The following is a 23,427-nucleotide window of genomic DNA, read 5'->3' as shown; positions in this document are numbered from 1 at the left end:
TTAAAAAAAAAAAAAAGGTTACAAGAGACAAGTACATTACATATATTTTTTTAACTTTTTATTTTATATTGGAGTATAGCCAGTTAACAACATTGTGATAGTTTCAGGTACACAGCAAAGTGACTCAGCCATACATGTACATGTATCCAGTCTCCCCTAAGTTCCCCTTCCATCCAGGCTGCCACATAACATTGAGCAGAGTTCCCTGTGCTATACAGTAGGTCCTTGTTGGTTATCCATTTTATTTTGTTTTATTTATTTATTTTTTTGTGGTACGTGGGCCTCTCACTGCTGTGGCCTCTCCTGCCGCAGAGCACAGGCTCTGGACGCGCAGGCCCAGCGGCCATGGCTCACGGGCCCAGCCGCTCCGCGGCATGTGGGATCTTCCCGGACCGGGGCACGAACCCGTGTCCCCTGCATCGGCAGGCGGACTCCCAACCACTGCACCACCAGGGAAGCCCCTGGTTATCCATTTTAAATATAGCAGTGTGTACATGTCCATCCCAAACTCCCTAACTATCCCTTTCCCCCCGGTAACCATAAGTTCATTCTCTAAGTCTGTGAGTCTGTTTCTGTTTTGTAAGTAAGTTCATTTGTGTCATTTCTTTTTAGATTCTGCATATAAGGGATATCATACAATATTTCTCTTTTCTGTCTGATTTAAGGAAGTATATTACATATTAATAAAAGGTTAAATACAACAAGTAGATACAACACTTATAAATATCCATGCATCTATTAACCTAACAGCAAAATATATGAAGCAAAAAATGACAGAAGTGAAGGGTACTGTAGATACCTCTACAATACTGAAGGAAACAGTAGAGAGCTCTATAATAATAGTTGGGGACTTCAGTACTCCACTCTTAATAATGGGTAGAACAGACAGAAGATAAGGAAATAGAGGACTTAAACAATACATTGACCTTCTAGATCTAACAGACATATACGGAACACTCTACCCAACAGGAACAGCATACACATTCTTCTCAAGTGCCCAAGGGACATTTTCCAGGATAGACCGTATGTTAGGCTACAGATTAAGTGATATCATCTGACCACAACGGGGTAAAGCTAGAAACCAACAACAGAGGATGGGAAAATTCACAAATTTATGGAAACTAAACACACATTTTCACAACCAGTGGATGAAGGAAGACATCACAAGGGAAACTAGAAAATACTTAGAGATGAATGGAAACAAAATCACAGCCATACCAAAACTCAGGGGACACAGTGAAAGCATCGCTAAGGGGCAGATTTATAGCTTTAGATGCTTTCTTTAACAAGAAAGATAGCACATCAACAACCTAACTTTACAGCTTAAGGAACTAGAAAAAGAAGAAACTGAACCCAAAGGTAGCAGAAGGAAGGAAATAATAAAATTTAGAGTTGATAAAAGAAAACAGAGAATAGAAAAGCAATAGAGGGAATCAGTGAAACCAGAAGATCGCTGAAATTGACAAACCTTTAGGTAGACTAAGAAAAAAAGAAAGAAGACTCAAATGACTAAAACCAGAAACAGGGACTTCCCTGGTGGTCCAGTGGTTAAGAATCTCCCAGTGCAGGGGACGTGGGTTCGATCCCTGGTCAGGGAACTGGGATGCCACATTCCATGGGGCAACTGGACCCACGCGCTGCAACTACTGAGCATGTGGGCCACAACTAGAGAGGCTGCATGCTACAACTACTGAGCCCTCGCGCCACAGCGAGGAGCCCGCGTGCCCTGGCAGAGGATCCCATATGCCGCAACAAAGATTCCAACGAAGATCCCACGTGCTGCAGCTGAAACCCGATGCAGCCAAAAATAAAATAAATATTTTTTAAAAATAAAAAATAAAATCAGAAACAAAAATGGGGACATAACTACCAATTCCACCCAAATAAAAAGGATTTTAAGATGGTATTATGAACAATTGTACTCCAACAAATTGGATAACCTAGATGGACAAATCCCTTGAAACACAAAACCTAACAAGATGAAATCATGAAGAAGTAGAAAATCTGAAATGACCTATAACTAGCACAGAGATTGAATCAGTAATAAAAAATTTTCTGACAGAGAAAAGCCCTGGACTCGATGGTTTCACTGGTGAATTCTATCAAACATTTAAAGAAGAACTAGGGGCTTCCCTGGTGGTTCAGTGCTAAAGAATCCGCCTAACAATTCAGGGAATGTGGGTCCGATCCCTGGTCAGGGGACTAAGATCCCACATGCCTCAGGGCAGCTGAGCCAGCATGCCACAACTACTGAGCTCACATGCCTCAACAAGACCAAAAGTCAGACAAAGACACTAACAAGAAAAGAATACTACAGACTAGTATCCATTATGAACTTATGTAGATATTTTCAGCAAAATAACTAGCAAATCAAATTCAGTAGTATATTAAATGGATCATATACCATGGCCAAGTAGGATTTCTTTGGAATGCAAGGATGATTCAACATATGAAAATCATTGTTATACATGACGTTAACAGAAGAAAGAGGAAAAAAAACTCACCTGATCATCTCAGTGCAGGACAAGCATTTGAGAAAATTTAACACCCTTTCATGATAGAAACATGCAACAAAGTAGGAACAGAAGGAAACTTCCTCAACGTACTAAAAGCCATATATGAAAAACCTACAATGAACATCATACTCAGTGATGAAAGGTTTTCCTCTGAGTTCAGGAACACAGGAAGGATGTCTGCTTTTGCCACTTCTATTCAACACAGTACTGGAAGTTCTAGATTGAACAATTAGGCAAGAAAAAAAATAAAAGACATTCAACCTAGAAAGAAAGAAGTAAACTTACGTTTGTTTGCAGATTGTATGATCTTATATGTAGAAAAACCTAAACATTACATTAAAAACTACTTGAGAGACTTCCCTGGTGGTCTAGTGGTTAAGAATCCTCTTTCCAGTGCAGGGGACATGGGTTTGATCCCTAGTTGGGGAACTAAAATCCCACATGCCATGGGGCCACTAAGCCTGCACACCACAACTACAGAGCCCATGTGCTCTGGAGCCTGCACGCCATAACTAGAGAGCCCACGTGCCACAACTACTGAGCCTGCACGCCACAACTAGAGAGAAGCCCGTGCGCCACAACGAAGATCCCACATGCCACAACGAAAGATCCCACGTGCCGCAACTAAGACCCAACGCAGCCAAAAGATTAAATAAATAAATATTTTTAAACAAAACTATTTGAACTAATAAATGAATTTTGTAAAGTAGGATGCAAAGTCAACAGACATAAATCAGTTGCGGACTTCCCTGGTGGTCCTGTGGGTGAGACTGCACGTTCCTAATGCCGGGGGCCTGGATTCAATCCCTGGTCAGGGAACTGGATCCCGCACGCATGCTGCAACTAAGAGTTCTCATGCTGCAACTAAGAAGTCCACATGCTGCAGCTGAGTCTGCATACTGCAACTTAGAAGCCATCATGCCACAATTAAAGATCCTGCATGCTGCAATGAAGATCCTGCATGCTGCATTGAAGATCCCACATGCTGCATTGAAGATCCCACATGCTGCAACTAAGACCTGGCGCAGCCAAAATAAATAAATAAATATTTTAAAATACATAAAAATAAAATGGTAATCTTTAACAAAAATCAGTTGCATTTTCTACACTAACAATGAACAATTTGAAAAAGAAATTACAAAACGATTCCATTTACAAGTAGCATCAAAAAGAATAAAATACTTAGCAGTTAACTTAATCAAAGAGGTAGAATACTTGTACAATGAAACTATAAAACATTGCTGAAAGAAATTAAAGAGGATGTAAATAAATGGAACCACACCCCCCCGTTCATGGATTGGAAGACTTACTATTGTTAAAAAGTCAATACTCCCCAAAGTAATTTATAGATTCAGTGCAATCCCTATCAAAACCCCAATGACATTTTTTTTGGAATCTCAAGGAACCTCAAATAGCCAAAACAGTCTTCAAAAAAAATGAACAAAGCAGGAGGACTCACACTTCCTGTTTTCAAAGCTTACTACAAAACAACAGTAATATAAACAGTATGTTATTGGCATAAAGATAGGTATAGAGACCAGTGGAATAGAATAAAAAGCTCAGAAATAAACCCTCGTACCATATGGTCAAATGATTTTTGACAAGGGTGTCAAGGCTATTCAATGGGGAAAGGACAGTCTTTTCAACAAATGGTGCTGGGAAAACTGAATATCCCAATGCAAAAGAATGAAATTGGACCCTTAGCTAACACCATATTCAAAAATTAACTCAAAATGGATCAAAATGGACCTAAGTATAAGACCTAAAACAATAAAACTCTTAGAAGAAAACATAGGGCAAAAGTTTCATGACATTGAATTTAGCAGTGATTTCTTAGATATGATACCAAAGGCACAGGCAACAAAAGAATAAAAATAGACAAGTTGGATTTCATGAAAATTAAAAAAATTTGTGCATTAAAAGACACTATCCACAGAGTAAGAAGGCAACCCACAGAATGGGAGAAAAGATTTGCAAGTCATGTATCTGGTAAGAGATTTATAATATCCAGAATATATAGAGAACTCCTAAAACTTAACAACAACAAAAAATCAATTTTAAAATTTAATAGACATTTCTCCAAAGAAGATATTCCGATGTCCAGAAAGCACATGAAAAGATGCTCAGTATCACTAATCATCAGGGAAGAATGCAAGTCAAAACTAAAAGGAGATACTAACCCATTAGGATGGCTGTTATCAAAAAATAGAAAATAACAAGGATGTGGAGAAATCTGAATCCTTGTTCACTATTGGTAGGAACGTAAAATGGTACAGCTGTTGTGGGAAAGAGTATGGCAGTTCCTTAAATCAATTAAAAATAAAAATACTGTATGATCCAGCAATTCCACTTCTGAATGGAATTATACAGCAAAGAACTGAAAGCAGGGACTGAAACAGGTATTTGTGTACCTATTTTCATAGCGTTATTTACAATGGCTAAAACTTGGAAGCAACTAAAGTGTCCATCAGTGGATGAATGAATACACAAAATGTAGTATATACATACAATGAAATATTATTCAACCTCTAAAGGAAGGAAATTCTGACATATGCTACAACATGGATGAACCTTGAAGATCTTACGCTAAGTGAAATAAGTCAGTTATAAAAAGATATACTCTGTGATTCCACTTACATGAAATACTTAAGAGCAGTCAAAATCATAGAGACAGAAAGTAGAATGGTGGTTGCCAGGGGCTGGGGAGAAGAGGCAACTGGAGTTAGTGTTTAATGGATATAGTATTTCAGTTTGGGAAGATGAAAAGAATGGATCGGAGCAAGGAGGAAAATCTGAGGAGATGATGATTGTGGAGGTGGAGAGGAATGGAGTGAGGAATCTGTTAAGCTATGTCTTAATTTAGTCAAGAAGTTTAGCAGAAAGAAGAGAAAAGGTCATGCTGTGTATATAGGACCATAACTGTATTTCTTTCCTATCTATTTATGTTAGTTACTGTACTTTTGATGCCTTGCTGTTGTATTCTATTTTAGACTTTGGAGTTAGTGCTTTTTTAGCAACTGGTGGTGACATTACCCGAAATAAAGTTAGAAAAACCTTTGTTGGAACCCCTTGCTGGATGGCGCCTGAAGTTATGGAACAGGTACTGTGTCTTCTGTCTTTTTAAAACGATTTGGGGTTTTGTTACAAAATTGAAAAAATTGAGTAGTGTTTGCTTTTGTTTGTTCCACTAGGTTAGCTTTGGGAAATACGACTCTGTTCCTTGTTTAAGACTGGTCTGTGCTTAAAAAAAACAAAAACCAAAACTCTAGAATCTTAACAAAGGACATATGAATCTCAAGTTTTATACAAAAGGCAACCTAAGGAATGATATAATCAAGATTGATTTAATGCTAATATCGTTAGTACAAATTAAATGACCTGACTTTTTTTACATGTAGTTTCATTGCTATGGCTCTTGAAGGACTAGTTTTCTCCAAGTCCCTCTTTCCCAGTTGTTTCAAACAAACTGCAGTCTGATGTCGCTCATCCCATCACCTAATGGAAACTGCTAATTCTCCAATCCAGTGCTCATTTTTTGCTCCTTGTTTTGCTCCCTTTGTGGCATTTGAAACTGTTGACCCTTTCCCCCTTTACTCACATCCTTAGCTTCCTCATTCTTCACCTACTTGTCGGGCCATTTCTCTGGCTTCTCTTCTGGCTTTCCTTCTACTGCTAAATGACACTGCTTCCCAGCACCTTGTTTCTGACTTTTCTATTCTCTGACGACACATACTATTTTCATCTCCACTTCCCACCTGTTAATTATTTCTAAATTATATCCAGTCGAGTCTTGTTTTTTAAGCCTCTGAATAGATATTTCCAATTCCCTATAGATGTTTTACATAAATGTCTTATGTCAAACTCAGTATGTAGAACTGAATCTACTTTTTACTCTGTTACAATAAAATACAATCAGTACAGGCCTATATTGACCCTGTTGGTGAGGGAAGGCTTCCCATGCTAGGCTTATGGGGATGGCTGAAAGCACAGCACCTGACACTGGGCCTAATGAGATTGACAGCAGTTTATTATTTGTATGTACACATATCTGGAGGCAGAGGACACTGCATGTCCCACGGGGTTGCACTTAGGAAGGGAGTGAACAAACAGTTGCTGTAGGAGACAGGCTTTGTAGTATCAAGAGAGTGACATGCCCTTTGGTTTCCTTGTGAAGGTGTGATTGGCTTGTTTGAACAATTCTGAGGGCTTGCAGGGAAACCTGCTACTCAGGAATAAACAGGAACTGTACCTGATCCATTTGATATGCAGGGTTGTTGGGCCTAGGGGACCTTCTCCTTGGGAGGAGACTGGGGAAGGGAACTTTCGCTTAGGTCAGTAGAGGTCCTCCTGTTTACCCAATGTTGAAGCAGCACATAATATGGAGCTTTAATTTTAGGTCTCAAACCACACACTCCCCAAACCTGTTTCTCCTCCTATATTGCTTAGGATAGAAAATTAAAATATTTAATTATATAATATGCTGGTGACAGTATAAAGGAGAGAAATTTGGCAACATATTCACACCAACAACTTTAAAAATATTCTCACCCTTGGTAACTTTTTCATTCTAAAAATGAAGGTAATAAAACAATACCATAACACAGAGGAATTAATGGGGAGGGTGTGGGACATATATGTAATGGATGGAGTGTTACGCAGCCATAAAAAGGAACAAAATTGGGTCATTTGTAGAGATGTGGATGGACCTGGAGACTGTCATACAGAGTGGGATGAGTCAGAAAAAGAAAAACATTAACGCATATACGTGGAATCTAGAAAAATGGTGTAGATGATCTTATTTGCAAAGCAGAGATAGAGACACAGATGTGGAGAACAGGCATGTGGACACCAAGGGGGAAGGGGGGATGGGATGAACTGGAAGATTGGGATTGACATATATACACTACTGATACTGTGTATAAAATAGGTAACTAATGAGAACCTACTGTGTAGCACAAGGAACCCTACTCAGTGCTCTCTGGTGACCTAAGTGGGAAGGAAATCCAAAAAAGAGGGGATATATGTATACGTGTGGCTGATTCACTTTGCTGTACAGTAAAAACTAGCACAACATTGTGAAGCAACTATACGCCAATAAAAATTAATTTAAAAAAAGAAAAAAAGAAAAAAACAATACCATAACATAGGAAATTTGGAAAACTATGCCTAAGACTGCCTAACATTTTTTTTTGTTCTAGTTCTTTCTCATTTTTTTCTTTAATAGGCTATATGTCTGTTTGTAATAGTATCAAAACTTATGAAAAATTTTGTAATCGTTTTTCTTCATAAGTGCTTTATCATATCACATCATAAAGTGGTTTTCCATATTTTCATATAGAATTCATTAATATTGCTTTTAGTTGAATGTATAATATTTTTTTAAGTGAATATACCATACTTAACTATTTCCCCATTGTTGGTAAACATTCATTCAGTTTTCTTTCTTTTTCTTTTTTCCTCTTACCAAGTATATTTGGCTTTTGCCAAATTTAGATTATATTTTATTGGTTTAAAGTTTATGGTTCTGGATACATATTAGAAGCTATCTTTTAAAAGTGCTTTTAGGGTGGTAAAAATAATCTTGTACATCTCTCTGTTCTGTACAGGTCCGGGGTTATGATTTCAAAGCTGACATCTGGAGTTTTGGGATCACAGCAATTGAACTGGCCACAGGGGCAGCTCCTTATCATAAGTATCCGCCAATGAAGGTGAAGCTCATATTCAAAATACTACCCCAGCTCATGCCTCAATTCTTTTTCAGAGCCTTACTTCATTTGACATTCTTTTTTTGTTGTTGTTGTTCTCCTTCACTTTATTTATTTATTTATTTAACATCTTTATTGGAGTATAATTGCTTTACAATGGTGTGTTATTTTCTGCTTTATAACAAAGTGAATCAGCTATGTATATACATATATCCCCATATCTCCTCCCTCTTGCATCTCCCTCCCACCCTCCCTATACCACCCCTCTAGGTGGTCACAAAGCACTGAGCCGATCTCCCTGTGCTATGTGGCTGCTTCCCACTAGCTAGCTATTTTACATTTGGTAGTGTATATATGTCCATGCCACTCTCTCACTTCATCCCAGCTTACCCTTCCCCCAACCCCGTGTCCTCAAATCCATTCTCTACGTCTGAGTCTTTATTCCTGTCCTGCCCTTGGGTTCTTCAGAACCTTTTTTTTTTTTTTTAAGATTCCATATATATGTGTTAGCATACAGTATTTGTTTTTCTCTTTCTGACTTACTTCACTCCATGTGACAGACTCTGGGTCCATCCACCTCACTACAAATAACTCAATTTTGTTTCTTTTTATGACTGAGTAATATTCCATTGTATATATATGCCACATCTTCTTTACCCATTCATCTGTCGATGGACAGAAGCAACCATGGGCAGGTTGCTTCCATGTCCTGGCTATTGTAAATAGAGCTGCAATGAACATTGTGGTGCATGACTCTTTTTGAATTTTGTTTTGCTCAGGGTATATGCCCAGTAGTGGGATTGCTGGGTCATATGGTAGTTCTATTTTTAGTTTTTTAATGAACCTCCATACTGTTCTCCGTAGTGGCTGTATCAATTTACATTCCCACCAGCAGTACAAGAGAGTTCCCTTTTCTTTTTAATTTTTATTTATTTATTTACTTGTTTGTTTTTGCCATGTTGGGTCTTCGTTTCTGTGTGAGGGCTTTCTCTAGTTGCGGTGAGTGGGGACCACTCTTCATCGTGGTGCGCGGGCTTCTCACTGTCGCAGCCTCTCCTTTTGTGGAGCACAGGCTCCAGACGCGCAGGCTCAGCAGTTGTGGCTCACAGGCCCAGTCGCTCCGTGGCATGTGGGATCCTCCCAGACCAGGGCTCGAACCCGTGTGCCCTGCATTGGCAGGCAGATTCTCAACCACTGCGCCACCAGGGAAGCCCCAAGAGGGTTCCCTTTTCTCCACACCCTCTCCAGCATTTATTGTTTGTAGATTTTTTGATGATGGCCATTCTGACTGGTGTGAGGTGATACCTTATTGTAGTTTTGATTTGCTTTTCTCTAATGATTAGTGATGTTGAGCATCCTTTCATGTGTTTGTTGGCAATCTGTGTATCTTCTTTGGAGAAAAGTCTGTTTAGGTCTTCTGCCCATTTTTGGATTGGGTTGTTTGTTTTTTTGATATTGAGCTGCATGAGCTGCTTGTAAATTTTGGAGATTAATCCTTTGTCAGTTGCTTCATTTGCAAATATTTTCTCCCATTCTGAGGGTTGTCTTTTGGTCTTGTTTATGCTTTCCTTTGCTGTACAAAAGCTTTGAAGTTTCATTAGGTCTCATTTGTTTGTTTTTGTTTTTATTTCCATTTCTCTAGGAGGTGGGTCAAAAAGGATCTTGCTGTGATTTATGTCATAGAGTGTTCTGCCTATGTTTTCCTCTAAGAGTTTTATAGTGTCTGGCCTTATATTTAGGTCTTTAATCCATTTTGAGTTTATTTTTGTGTATGGTGTTAGGGAGTGTTCTAATTTCATTCTTTTACATGTAGCTGTCCATTTTTCCCAGCACCACTTATTGAAGAGGATGTCTTTTCTCCATTGTATATTCTTGCCTCCTTTGTCAAAAATAAGGTGACCACATGTGTGTGGGTTTATCTCTGGGCTTTCTATCCTGTTCCATTGATCTATATTTCTGTTTTTGTGCCAGTACCATACTATCTTGATTACTGTAGCTTTGTAGTATAGTCTGAAGTCCAGGAGCCTGATTCGCTTGACATTCTTATCCATAGAATTCTGCCCTGCATTCCTTCTAACTCCTGTAGCAGTTAAAATCTCTATTAGATATTTGGTATTTAGCATTGGGTGACTTTACATTGTAGTTGAGCTTTTTATATGATGACTTACCATTTCCTGACTGTGTAACTAGTTTGATATTAGGATCTGTTGTGTCTTATTTTAGGGTGTGTTCCCCACAGTCACTTGTGTAGAATAGCCTCAGTGGGGATGATGATCAGTTCTACTTTACAAGGTTGTTGGAAGGGTTACATGTTAATAGTAATTATCGCTAACATTGATTGAGCACTTATCTGTGCCAGGCACTGTTTTTAAGTGCTTTTAAGTGTTTTAAGTGCTTTTTATATGTTAAATAAGATCCATGCAAAGTGTTCATGTGCCATACATATATATTATTCTCACTGTTATTGAATAAAAGTTTGCTTTTTAGTAGGACATTAAGCAGCTTTTATTAAAAGGCCTCTTATAGCCTGAAGGAGTAGTTACCTGAAACGTAGTTGTTAATCCTAATGCCCCAACATTAGTAATAAGTGAGTGTTTTGTGTTTCAAGATGGTCCTGCCAGTACTGTTGGCAGCCATTTTTATCTGTGTGACCCCTTAGTTATAATATGCACATGAATTCTATTTGTTTGTAACTGTAGTTGTTGTTTATAGTTCTGCCTGATCACTTACAAAATGCCCTATGACTGTTTAAAATGGTGACCACCATTGTGAATTTTTGTCATAGTGATATTATTCATATATCTATGTTCTTGGTGCATTTTAGAACCTTTGAAATATTATTTTGTCCCCTTTGAGGCTCTAACAATGTAGAGAGGGACAAAACCAGTAAGCGGATAGTATGAAAACCCTCTCTATATCTGCATATTCAAAACATATGTATATTGACCTATATATTTGATGCGTGAAAGGTTAGTGATATTTTAAGGCCACGGTTTTTTCTTAAAGGTCAAGATGCCTAGGTGTAAGTGAATATTCACAAGGTTTTGAAAAGGATGGTTTTTTAATAACTGTAAGGTGGGAGGCTATTTTTCAGCCCAAGAAATGGCTTATTTTTAAAAGGAGGTGGGGGAGGAAGATGAGGTTTACTTTATATCATTGCAGGCAGTGACTCCTGCAGTTGTAGCCAGACATACACATGTTAACCTATTTGCTCAAAACGAGAAATACTGCCAATCTTAGTAGTTCCCTTTCAGTAAATATAAATTGAATCTGAGGGCTTGCCTGGTGGCACAGTGGTTACAAATCTGCCTGCCAATGCAGGGGACACGGGTTCGAGCCCCCATCTGGGAAGATCCCACATGCCGCGGAGCAACTAAGCCCATGTGCTACAACTGATGAGCCTGTGCTCTAGAGCCTGCGCTCTAGAGCCCACGAGCCACAACCACTGAGCCTGCATGCCACAACTACTGAAGCCTGCACGCCTAGAGCCCGAGCTCCGCAACAAGAGAAGCCACGCAATGAGAAGCCTGTGCACCGCAACAGAAGAGTAGCCCCTGCTTGTCACAACTAGAGAAAGCCCTCACACAGCAATGAAGATCCAACACAGCCAAAAATAAATAAATAAATAAATTTATTTTAAAAAAAATTGAATCTGAATAGCAAGTAATAATTCTGATTATAGCCTTTTAATTTTGGTGTTGACTTTGTGCTTAGAAAAATGGCTTATACTTTTATTAAAAAGTCAAACAGTATAGAAAAACACAAATCATCTCAAATTCCACCATATAAATGTGACCTTTATTATTTACATCTCTGTGCATCAAGATAGTATGTTGCCATGTCAGTCAAAGAAGGAAGAGATTTCAGATGGACAGTTGCTGCAGGGAAGGTAGGAAGAATGCAAACTAAAAGAGGCTGTAGCTTTATTAACTGGGACATCATCAGTGATTTCTATGATTGGAGTTTCTGAGGAGTTCTGGGAAGAAAAGGTCAGGTTACAAGGGGTCAGGTTGGAACAGAGCCATGAATAGGTAAAGTCAGCAAGATCACACTCTTAATTTTGCTATGGTTTTAATTTTTTTTAAGATAGTTTGCTGGTATAAGAATGGGGACAGAGGACATGAAGAAAGGATTCCAACTAAAGGACATACAGTACAATGTTGATACAGTTGAGCCCTTGTAGGCACATTGCCTGGGAAGCCAGCTATCTATAAGATACAGTTTATGTGGAAAACACCTAAATAACTCTAGTTTCCAAACAACTGGTCTAGATGTGAACTTTTAGAAAATGAACTCTGCTCGTATGTTTGGAGGTTGTCTATATTGAAAAAACTTGGCCGCAATATTTAATTTACTGAGTCTTCAGAAGTTTATATTGTATTAAAAATTCTTACAGGTTTTAATGCTGACACTGCAGAATGATCCTCCTTCTTTGGAAACTGGTGTTCAAGATAAAGAAATGCTGAAAAAGTATGGAAAATCATTTAGAAAAATGATTTCATTGTGCCTTCAAAAGGATCCAGAAAAAAGGTAAAATATGAGATAAAGCTTACTCTTCTCTTCATCTAATATATTAACCATTGGGGAAGGCTAAGAATCACATACATACATGCCATACATACATACACGCACAGGGAATTAAAAGGAACTAAATACAAACATTAGGGAAAAAATGCACAGACCATTATACTAGATTGGAAATGAGTGAATTACTTTCTCCCTTCTTTTTAGTATACAGAGTACCCTAAATAGTTAAGGTATTTCCTGGTTAATTTCTTATAAATTTCTATGTTACTGAAATGCCAAGTTAGTGGGAGGGCTTATTTTCAATTTGCATTTAAGAGTTGTAAGTAAAGCAGTATTTTAATGCTCTTTACAATTTTAATAATGAGAAATATACATAGCAAACATTATATTTAATGTTGAATAGTCATACTATATTTCCTTACTAGAAAGATATTTTAGTTAAGTGGATCAAAAAGTCAAAGAGCTTATTGTTAACATTAGAAAGATTGGGTGGCATGTAAGTAAAGAAACATGATCATCTAATGTGTGTATCTTTATGAATTAAACAGAAGCATAGAATGTTGAAGATCATTGAATACAATCTTTTATCTTTGAGGTCAACCAAAACTCCTGATTTCTGACCTTGGGCCTTGTTCCCACTCTATCTTATTTTTCTGTTTCACATAGTATATACATAGTCCACTCAGTTTCTTAGCACTAAGAGGTCTTTAATTTTGATTTTTCTAAAGCTCAACAAAAGTAAAAGATTTGAACTGACATCCTTGATCATGTCTTTAGTATATTTAATGGGCTTCAAAATTTACTGTTGGAAATATTGGAAAGGGTAAAAAAAAAAACAGGCAGTAAAATTCAAACCTTTGTTTTTAGAACTTTTTTTCTCTTTCTGAATAAATTGGTATAAAACATAGGTAACGCTTTTGCTTCTGCCAAGTTAGTTGACTAAAATAACAGAATTCTCTTGTTACAAACACCCAGAAATGCTGGCTAAATCTATCAAACTTAAAAAACCAAATACAGAGATGAACTTGCAATAAAGGGATGTCTTCAGATGCCAGAATTAATAAGGAAGCCATATATCCAAGAACTGTCATAAACTAATTCTGTGGCTCCCCTCAGTAGGACACTGTTCATTCCAATAACCTACTGGTTTGGATTTTTAACTTCCAAGTGGGGACTGGAAATGAGATATTCGGCCTACCCAATGGGGATTTTGAACTGAGATCTCTGCTTAAAGCTAGGACATTCAGAAGTCTGCAGCCTGAGTAAAAGGAGAGACCGAAAAACAAAAAAAAATCTGTCCATCATCACAGAGACACAACAGAAATCTTTCCTGAATAATCCAGCCCTCTGACCTGAACATTCTGCAGGTTTACAGTCTGAATTTATACCCATATTATCCAGGAATCCACAGGATTAGAAAGTAAAACAGTTATTACTAAGCCAGTTTTATTTCTGGCAGAAGCAATTGGAAACTGCACTGTTAGAATACTTCCAAAACCCAGGTCCATGAGATTCTTTTTCTTTTTTTTTTTTTTTAATTTTATTTATTTTTGTCTGTGTTGGGTCTTTGTTGCTGTGTGCAGGCTTTCTCTAGTTGCGGCGAGTGGGGACTACTCTTTGTTGTGATACATGGGCTTCTCATTGCGGTGGCTTCTCTTGTTGCAGAGCACAGGCTCTAGACGCACGGGCTTCAGTAGTTGCAGCACGCGGGCTTTGTAGTTGTGGCACGCGGGCTCAGTAGTTTTGTCACACGGACTTAGTTGCTGTGTGGCATGTGGGATCTTCCCATACCCAGGGATGGAACCTGTGTCCCCTGCATTGGCAGGCAGATTCTGAACCACTGCACTGCCAGGGAAGTCCCCCATGAAATTCTTGCACTGAAGAGATCACAATCCAAAATTACAAAATGCACAGTGTAACACTACGCTGTGAACTAGAAGCAACATTCGAAGAAATAACAGCTGAGAATTTTCTGAATTGATGAAATACCTTTATTTTCAGGCTAAGGAAATATCACCCCAGATTCCAAGTGGTATCCCTCTTTTCCCACTTGTACACATTGTCGTGAAACTACTGGACACAGAGGCAAAGAGAAGCTCTTAAATGCGACCTGAGAAAACAGATTACCTACTGAGGAATAGCAGGCAGATTGACAGCCACTTCCCCCAAAACAACAGTCAAGGCCAGAATATACTGGAACAGTGCTGAGAAAAAATAACTGTTAACCCAGAATTCTCCATCTAGTCAAACTATCATTCAACAGTAAGCATGAAATTAAGTTATTTTTCAGACAAAAATTGAGTTTTCCAGTCATGTTTTAATCACTTAACTCCTCTAAAGTGTACTTTAGAAAGAAGGAAGTGAACCCAGAAGAAAGGAACGAATCATAAAAAACAGTGTTGTGCAAACTGTTGAACATATTGAAATTGTGACTGAATGAAAAAACAGGAATGGTAGTGTCTACTTTCAGTTTGCATAGCACTTGCACACGGACTCTCTCTTTTAATCTTTATAAGAATCCTCTGAGGCCCTGGTTCTCAAGCTTGAGTGCATATTGGTATCACCTGGGGAGTTCTAAGAACTGCTGATACCCAGGTTTGCCCCCACAGATTCTGCTTTAAGTGTTAAGGGGAACAGCCTGGGCATCAGGATTTTTTTTTTTTTAATAAGATAAGAGTTTATTTCTCTCTTGTGTAACAGTTCACATGTGGTATGACAACTGTGTTTCAGGAGGGCAATACAAAACCTAGACTGCTTCTACCTTGTTGCTCTGACATAGCTAGAATATGACCCTCATGTCTTTAGTCCCAAGGATTTTTTTTTTAACTCCCAGATATTGTAATGCACAGCAGTGTTTAAGAACCACTGCTTTTAGGGACTTGGCCAGGTAATACTGAACCTTAGAGAAGTGATTTGCTCAGGATTACATGGTAGGTATGTGGCGTTAATCAGGTCCAATTTCTTAAGTGTAGTATTTTTTATTTATTCTCAGTCATACTAGTTTGTGAAATGGACAACAATGCCTTTATGCCAATGAAGTAAGACTGTGCACAGTTGAGTTAAAAACTGAGTTTAGGGCTTCCCTGGTGGCTCAGTGGTTAAGAATCCACCTGCCAATGCAGGGGACACGGATTCGAGCCCTGGTCCAGGAAGATCCCACATGCCACGGAGCAACTGAGCCCCGTGTGCCACAACTACTGAGCCTGTGCTCTAGAGCCCACAAGCCACAACTACTGAGCCCATGCACCGCATTTACTGAAGCCCACGCGTTCTAGAGCCTGTGCTCCGCAACAAGAGAAGCCACCACAGTGAAAAGCCCACGCACAGCAACGAAGGGTAGCCCCTGCTCTCCACAACTAGAGAAAGCCCATGCACAGCAACGAAGACCCAACACAGCCAAAAATAATAAATAAATAAATAAAAATAAATTAATTAAAAAAAACAGTTTAGATTAAATTGGGGGACTATACGTTACGCTTAGAATCTTCAGCTTTTTAAAAGGAAATTGTGAAATTACTTTTTAAAAATATGTAGTTACCTAAGTTGAAGGCTTGCAGGCAACCATGTGGCAAGAAGCACAGGGCTTGATTTGTGAGTTTAAATATATTTTTTTGCCTCGTTAAAGTAGGTAAAGCCAACTTCTTGGGAAATAATATTAAATAGCAAATATATTGAAAGCCACTAAGAAATCATGCTTTTAAAAGAAACATTTCACTAATGAATTTTTGAAAGAGCCTACAATAATTATTATCAGAACATTTCTATTTGAGTTTTTTAATTCTGTTCAATGTCTTGTACTGAGTTTATCCTTTTTGGTTTTTAGTAGGTTAAGGACAGTGGCGTACACTGAGTTTTTATCTTGATGCTCAAGAAATCATTTTTGAAAATGAAAACCCACATTCCACTTGAATTTATAAAAACTTTCTTTTCTGGTTTTAGACCAACAGCAGCAGAACTGTTAAGGCACAAATTTTTCCAAAAAGCAAAGGTAGGACATTCTAACTTGATTTCATGTGTTCATATGATCCTCCTCAATTACCTAAATTAGGTTCACTGTTCAGATGTTGCATTAAGATGATTATTTTTGGAAGAATGATGGTAGATCAAATAATTGCTGAGGGTACTATTTATACAATCTTTGGTATATAAGATAAATGTATTTTTCATATAAATTAAGTGTCAGGTAAAACTTACAACAGGAAAAATGAATATTAAACTTTACCATTATAAATAAAATCTGTGGAAAATTCTGTGAAATATACTGAACTCTCATTTCAGGGTTTACTACTGAATTAGTAAACATCTCATTTCCCAAAGATGTGGGTTAAGTAGGATGTTACTGTAGTTGGGAAATGTGGGACCATGATCCCAAAGGACATATGTTAAAGCAAACTTTTCATAGATAATGGTTTTTACAGTACACTAAAGTCTTTTCTCAATTTATAAAGTCATGGTAGTAATATACTAAGGAGCTTCAGAAGCTTTTTTCAAACTTCTTTATAAAACAGTTACTATATCCCATTTTAATTGTGGTGAATATTTCTGTGTCAGTTATTTTGTTCAATAAAAACTTCTTGTGAGAAGAAAATACTTATTTTTCCTCTCCAGAATAAAGAATTTCTTCAAGAAAAAATATTGCAGAGAGCACCAACCATTTCTGAAAGAGCTAGAAAGGTAAATGGGGATTTAACTCAGTTTTTCTGGGAAATTACCTAGAATAGATTTACTTTTGCATTTTGAAAGTATGTTTAACTAATACTGTGTTAACAGTATGAGTATTACTCATTTTCTTTCAGTCTTTTCTTTAGCATTCTTTGATATATTCTTTTAGCAATAGTCTACTGTATGCCTTGGTATTACTCCACTATCAACTAGAATGAAAAGGTATGTTACATAATTAATGAATTAATTCTAAATTCTGTTAAATCACTGTTTGCAACTACCAGAGTAAGTTGTAAAGTTGTGAAGTTTCTTCACACCATACAAAAACAATGAAGACACCACTTCACACCCACTAGGATAACTATATCAAAAAAGACAAACAATAACAAGTGTTGCTAAAGATGTAGAGAAATTGGAGCCCTTACACATTACTGACGGGAATGGAAAATGGTGTGGCCACTTTTAAAAAGCAGTCTGGCAGTTTCACAAAAGGCTAAACAAAGTTGCCATATGACCCAGCAATTCCACTCCTAGTCATACGCAAGAGCATTGAAAACATGTACACATAAAAATATGTACATGGGTCCAATCGCTGGCAGCTGAGGGCTGGCAGAGAGACACGCCCACGGCTGGGAAGTTGGCTGAGAAGAAAAATCCACCATGGGTACTTCTGGGGATTCTCCATATTGATGGAAGAAAGTGTTCAGAGTACCAAGTGAATCCCATTGAAGCCACATGAGGGAGATAGGAGAGGCTAAATATAGCCACATTAAAAACCATCAGCAGTGTTGGAAACAGCTTCAAGCTTAACATCAACATCTATATCCTAAGCTGCTTCGGCTGACTGAATTTCTATTAAATAACAGTATCCTTTCTCTTGGCTGACTGGAAGAACTACATGTTTTAAGAAGAAAAGAGTTTAAAAAATACAATTCAGTCTTATGTCCTTCCCCCTGACTAAAGTAGAAGCCACTTCCCCATTGTTTCATGATTAATATGAAAAAGTACAGGAACAATGAGAGGAAGTTCATCTGTTTCCAGTAGTAACATTCTGGTTTCTGTTGGAATTCCATTGGCAACAGAAGGAAGCAGCATATACCACATGCCTGCCCTATTACAATACAAAAAGCTGTCAACTTTGAACTCTTTTGAAATGTTAGTAAAGTAGAAAAGATGATTGTGGCTTTCCTTCAATATTATTTGGGTAACCTAGCCTTAAAATAGTGAACAAACATTAAGTCCTTTATCCTTAAGGCAGGACCAAACCAAGATATTAGTGGCCTAGGTAAGCTAATAATTTGGCATACCTTCAAATGGAGACTTTTCAAATATTCACTCAACAGGTGTTTGGGTGAGGAGTTGGGCATGGCAGGCCTTGAGAGAGAGTGGAAAGGGGGCTGGTGGGGCCTTTCAGTTTGCATACTCTATTCAGTATAACAAAGACCATGCAACTGATCAGGCTAGATCTCCTTGGAAGGCAGTTTGGTGACCATCTGTAGATTTTCAAATATGCCCTTCCCTACTCCAAGCTGTTTATCGAGGCCTTAGTAACTGCAGCATTTATAACTGCACGGGTAGCTCCTTGAAAGGTTACTGCTTTATATTCTTTTCTCTACCTTGTTGCATTCCCAGTGATGCTTTCACACTCCTTATAGATCCAGCCTCCCTTCTATACCATGTACTGAGTGTTGGTTATGTGTCAGGCACTGTGCCAGATACTCAAAATATAAAAGTGATTAAGATACTTTCCCTGCCCTTAAGGACACACCTTGGGTAGGGGAAAGATTTACAAACAAATAATACAATACCACAGTGATGAAGCCTATAGCAGTAAAATGGTTATTACTAGATATTACTGGTAAAATGCTCTGAAATCCTTTCTTAAAATAGAAGGTATCTTGAATTTGCCTCTGTCTCTGGAAATCTTATCTTGGGTAAGGACTGGAATAAAAAGAGAGTAATGTTAAAAAAGAATGTACATGAATGTTCATAGAAGTATTATTCATAACTAAAAAGTGGAAACAACCTGAATGTCCATCTATTATAAATGGATATATAAAATGTCATGTACCTATACAGTGGAATATTATTCAGCAATAATAAGGAATGAAGTACTGATACATGCCATAACGTGGGTGTACCTTTAAAACCTTATGCTAATTGAATGACATATTCTATGATTCCATTTATGTGAAATATCCAGAATAGGCAAATGTATAGAGACAGAAAGTAGATTATTGGTTGCCTAGGACTTGAGCAGATTGTAGGGAAATGGGCAGTGACTGCTAATGGGTATGGGATGTTTTTTGGGGGGTGGAGGGAGTGATGAAAATGATCAAAATTCGATTGTGGAGATGGTTTCACAACTCTGAATATACTAAAAATCATTGGATTATAATACCTTAAATGGGTCAATTTTATGGTATATGAAGTATATCTCTGTAAAGCTGTTACTTTTAAAAAAGAAGCATTTAGAGAATGGCACTACCACCAATGGCTCTTGGAAATTGAAAACATTATAGAAGAAATGAAAAAAATTCTTTACAAAGATTTTAGGGTAAAGTTGAGGAATTTCCCAGAAAACAGAGCCAAAAGGCCAGGAGATAGATAACAGAAAAGATGAGAACATTAGAAGATTATTTGAGAAGGCTCAATATTTGAGTTAAAAGAGTTCCAGAAAAGGAGAACTGAGAAAAACAGAAGAAAAGAAATTATTGAAACAATAATTCAAGAAAAATTTTGTGAACTTCCAGATTGAAAAAGCCCAAGTACCCAGCAAAGTGAAAAAAAATAGACCAACAGTAAGGCACATTTACCATGGTAGCTCATAATACTGGAGACGAAAAGAAGATGTGTAGCTTTCCAGAGAAGGGGGACAGGGCACGGACAGGATCAGGGGTCATAATGACCTCAGCAGCATCTCTGGAAGCCACATCACAAGGCAGCCCTATTTCAACATTATGAAAAAAAAAAGTTTTCTGGGCTTCCCTGGTGGCGCAGTGGTTGAGAGTCCGCCTGCCGATGCAGGGGACATGGGTTCATGCCCCGGTTCGGGAAGATCCCACATGCCGCGGAGCGGCTGGGCCCGTGAGCCATGGCCGCTGAACCTGCGCGTCCGGAGCCTGTGCTCTGCAATGGGAGAGGCCACAACAGTGAGAGGCCCGTGTACAGAAAAAAAAAAAAAAAAAAAAAGTTTTCTAACCCAGATTTTTTTTTAACCAGGCAGACTATAAGTGAAGTGTGGGAACAGAATCAAGTTATGTTCGGAAATGCTTGGCTTTAATAAATATGCCATGTTGATAGTAGAGGAAGTGCTTAAAGTAAGAACACGGAAGTCATGTGATCTGGTCATGTGATCATGGTCCTCTGGATGACGGTAGAGTGAGATCTAAAGTACCAGACCTGGTGTCAGTCTGGTGGAACAGATCAGGAGGCTCTGGTGAGAGGCTTCCTCAAGAAGATAATACTGATGAATACCTAATATATGTGAGTATGGTGAGAGGAGATTTACACAGCAGGGAGAGAATTGAGGGATGAATATGACAAGTAAGAAATAAGCAAATATTAACTCCAGGGGAAATTAAAAAGTTATGCAGGAAAGAAAAGTAATTGTAATATAGAATAAGGTTCAACTGTATAGTTTATATAATCATGTTATATAAACACTGAATATTGACTTAAGCAAAATTACAATGTATCTTGAAAAAAGAGTAGGGGATTGATAATAGGGTTAAATTCTCATTTGCATAGCAGGAAGTTCAATAGATAATTCCTAAATCTAGAAAATCAAGGGGTAATAATAAGAACAGGTTACTCAGAGAGATAAATATAAATTCCAAAATAATAAGCTAAGATGAATTGAAAGTGGTTGCCTGTGAGGAAGAATATGAAAGTTAGGGGACTGCTCTTTTTCTTAACAACACTTGCATAGCTGTAGTACTTTTGAAACTATGGAGGTATAATTGTGATTTTAAACATTAAAATTGAAAAAAAAAAAGAGCAGCATCTTCTTTATCTTGGGTTTATTTATTTGAGGGCTTAAACTCCCCCCCCCCGCCGCTTTTTTCAGTGTCTCAAGATACGAAACCATTAATCAGATTTGACCTGTGACTTCACATAAGAAGGATTTGGATGATGTGCAGGCTCAGAGTACAGGAGTACAGGGAGAGTCAGTGGTTGTGAGTAAAGACAAATGATGGAGATTATGAACAGAAAGCAAGTGAAGGATGGAGGATGTGAGTTTATATAGGAAAACTTCTTTATTGGGAAAATTATTATCTGCTTACAGCATTGAAGTAATAGAAGGGAGAGAATATGGCTGACTTTTCTATATAGTAAGTGTCAAACACTACCATAGTCCACGTCTCTCTTCCTAATGAGCAGGTTCGGAGAGTACCAGGTTCCAGTGGCCGTCTTCATAAGACAGAAGATGGTGGCTGGGAGTGGAGTGATGATGAATTTGATGAAGAAAGTGAGGAAGGGAAAGCAGCAATTTCACAACTCAGGGTAAGTTTTGTTAAACTATATGCTTAAGCTAGAGTTCTATCTTTTTGTCTGAAGCCTCTGAGATAATACTATATTCTGTGGTTCTGTTCAGTTTAACCAGCTAAAATATAAAAAATACAGACAGAATTTTCTTGAACAACTTATTAACAACAGGAGCCCAAGTAATTCTACATGGAAAAGGGGACTGGCATATTTGTTTTACTGTGATAATATTTAGGGTATATAAAAATGACCTAAATCGAGAAATGAAAACTATAGTGTCTGAGATGAAAACACACTGGATTAGATGAATGGCTGATTAAACACTGCAGAAGAAAAGATTAGTGAATTTGAAAGCCTAACAATTGAAACTTTGTCCCTAAAGTCTGTTAACTTTCTACCTGAAGAGGAACAGTGCACCTCTTCTTCAATTAGTATATCCTGGATCGTGTGTGTGAGTGTGTTAGTTTTTGCTAGAAGTGGACACCAAGACATGAAGTGAGCAAATACTATTTGAAAAATGGCGCTGATAGACTTGCTCAGTTCAGGGTTGCCACAAACCTTCAATTTGTAAAAAATGCAGTATCTGCAAAGCATAATAAAGCCTAGTGCAATAAAATGAGGTGGGCCTGTATCTTAAAGAATTTGTTCCAACATTTTCTTGTTTGTATTGTTTCCAGTATTAAATCTGCTTGTATACTTACCTTTTCATTTATAAGTCACATTTCTTTTTACTCTGGCTGCTTTTAAGATTTTTTTCTTTATGAATGGTTTTGAGCAATTTGATATGGTATGCCTCTTTTTTTTTTTCACGTTTCATGTTTAGGGTTTATTGAGCTTCTTGGATCTTTGGGTTTATAGTTTTTTAATCAAGTTTGGAAAGTTTTCAGCCATTACATTTTCCTTTTTAAAATATTTATTTATTTGTTTATTTATTTATTTATTTGGCTGCACTGGGTCTTAGTTGTGGCACGTGGGATCTTCATTGCCACATATGGGATCTAGTTCCCTGACCAGGGATCAAACCTGGGCCCACTGCATTGGGAGTGTGGAGTCTTAACCACTAGACCACCAGGGAAGTCCCTCAGCTATTACATTTTCAAATGCTTTTTCTGTCCTTCCACCTTGGAGAGTCCAATAACATGTATTATTAGGCTGCTTAAAGTCGTCTGACTGCTCACTGATCGTCTTTTCATTTTTTAAAAATTCTTTTTCCCTCAGTTTCATTTTGCATAGTTTCTAGTGCTAGCCTGTTCATTAGTCTTTCTTCTACGGTGTTAATTTGCTGCTAATCTCCCATCCAGTCTCCTTTCCATCTCAGGCGTAATACGAGAATTTTGATTTGGTGTTTGATTTGATTGTTAGGTTCTAGAAGTTTGACTTGGTGTTTGTTTTTGCATCTTCAGTGTCTCTACTTAACTTTTTGAAGATATGATTATATAATAATTATTTTAATGTCCTTCTCTGCTAATTCTAACGTCCAAGTCAGTTTTGGGGCAGTTTTCTCTTCACTGTGGCTTGAAAAGTGTATT

The 23,427-nt window shown here is 37.8% G+C and overlaps 1 protein-coding gene across 1 annotated transcript in view; it reads left to right on the top strand.

Moving 5' to 3' along the window:
• OXSR1 (oxidative stress responsive kinase 1) overlaps positions 1-23,427 on the top strand; it is a 103,312-nt gene that overhangs the window by 62,367 nt on the left and 17,518 nt on the right. The window contains exons 6-11 of the mRNA XM_082639257.1: positions 5,507-5,616; positions 8,123-8,224; positions 12,618-12,751; positions 16,688-16,736; positions 17,357-17,422; positions 21,794-21,916. Coding sequence (XP_082495383.1) covers positions 5,507-5,616; positions 8,123-8,224; positions 12,618-12,751; positions 16,688-16,736; positions 17,357-17,422; positions 21,794-21,916 — 584 coding nt within the window. The remainder of the gene's footprint in view (positions 1-5,506; positions 5,617-8,122; positions 8,225-12,617; positions 12,752-16,687; positions 16,737-17,356; positions 17,423-21,793; positions 21,917-23,427) is intronic.

This window comes from Mesoplodon mirus, assembly GCF_964341445.2.
Source record: "Mesoplodon mirus genome assembly, chromosome: 12".
Classification (NCBI taxonomy): Eukaryota; Metazoa; Chordata; class Mammalia; order Artiodactyla; family Ziphiidae; genus Mesoplodon; species Mesoplodon mirus.
The sequence above is the reverse complement of the archived record's forward strand: the minus strand, read 5'-3'. Positions and strand labels throughout refer to the sequence as shown.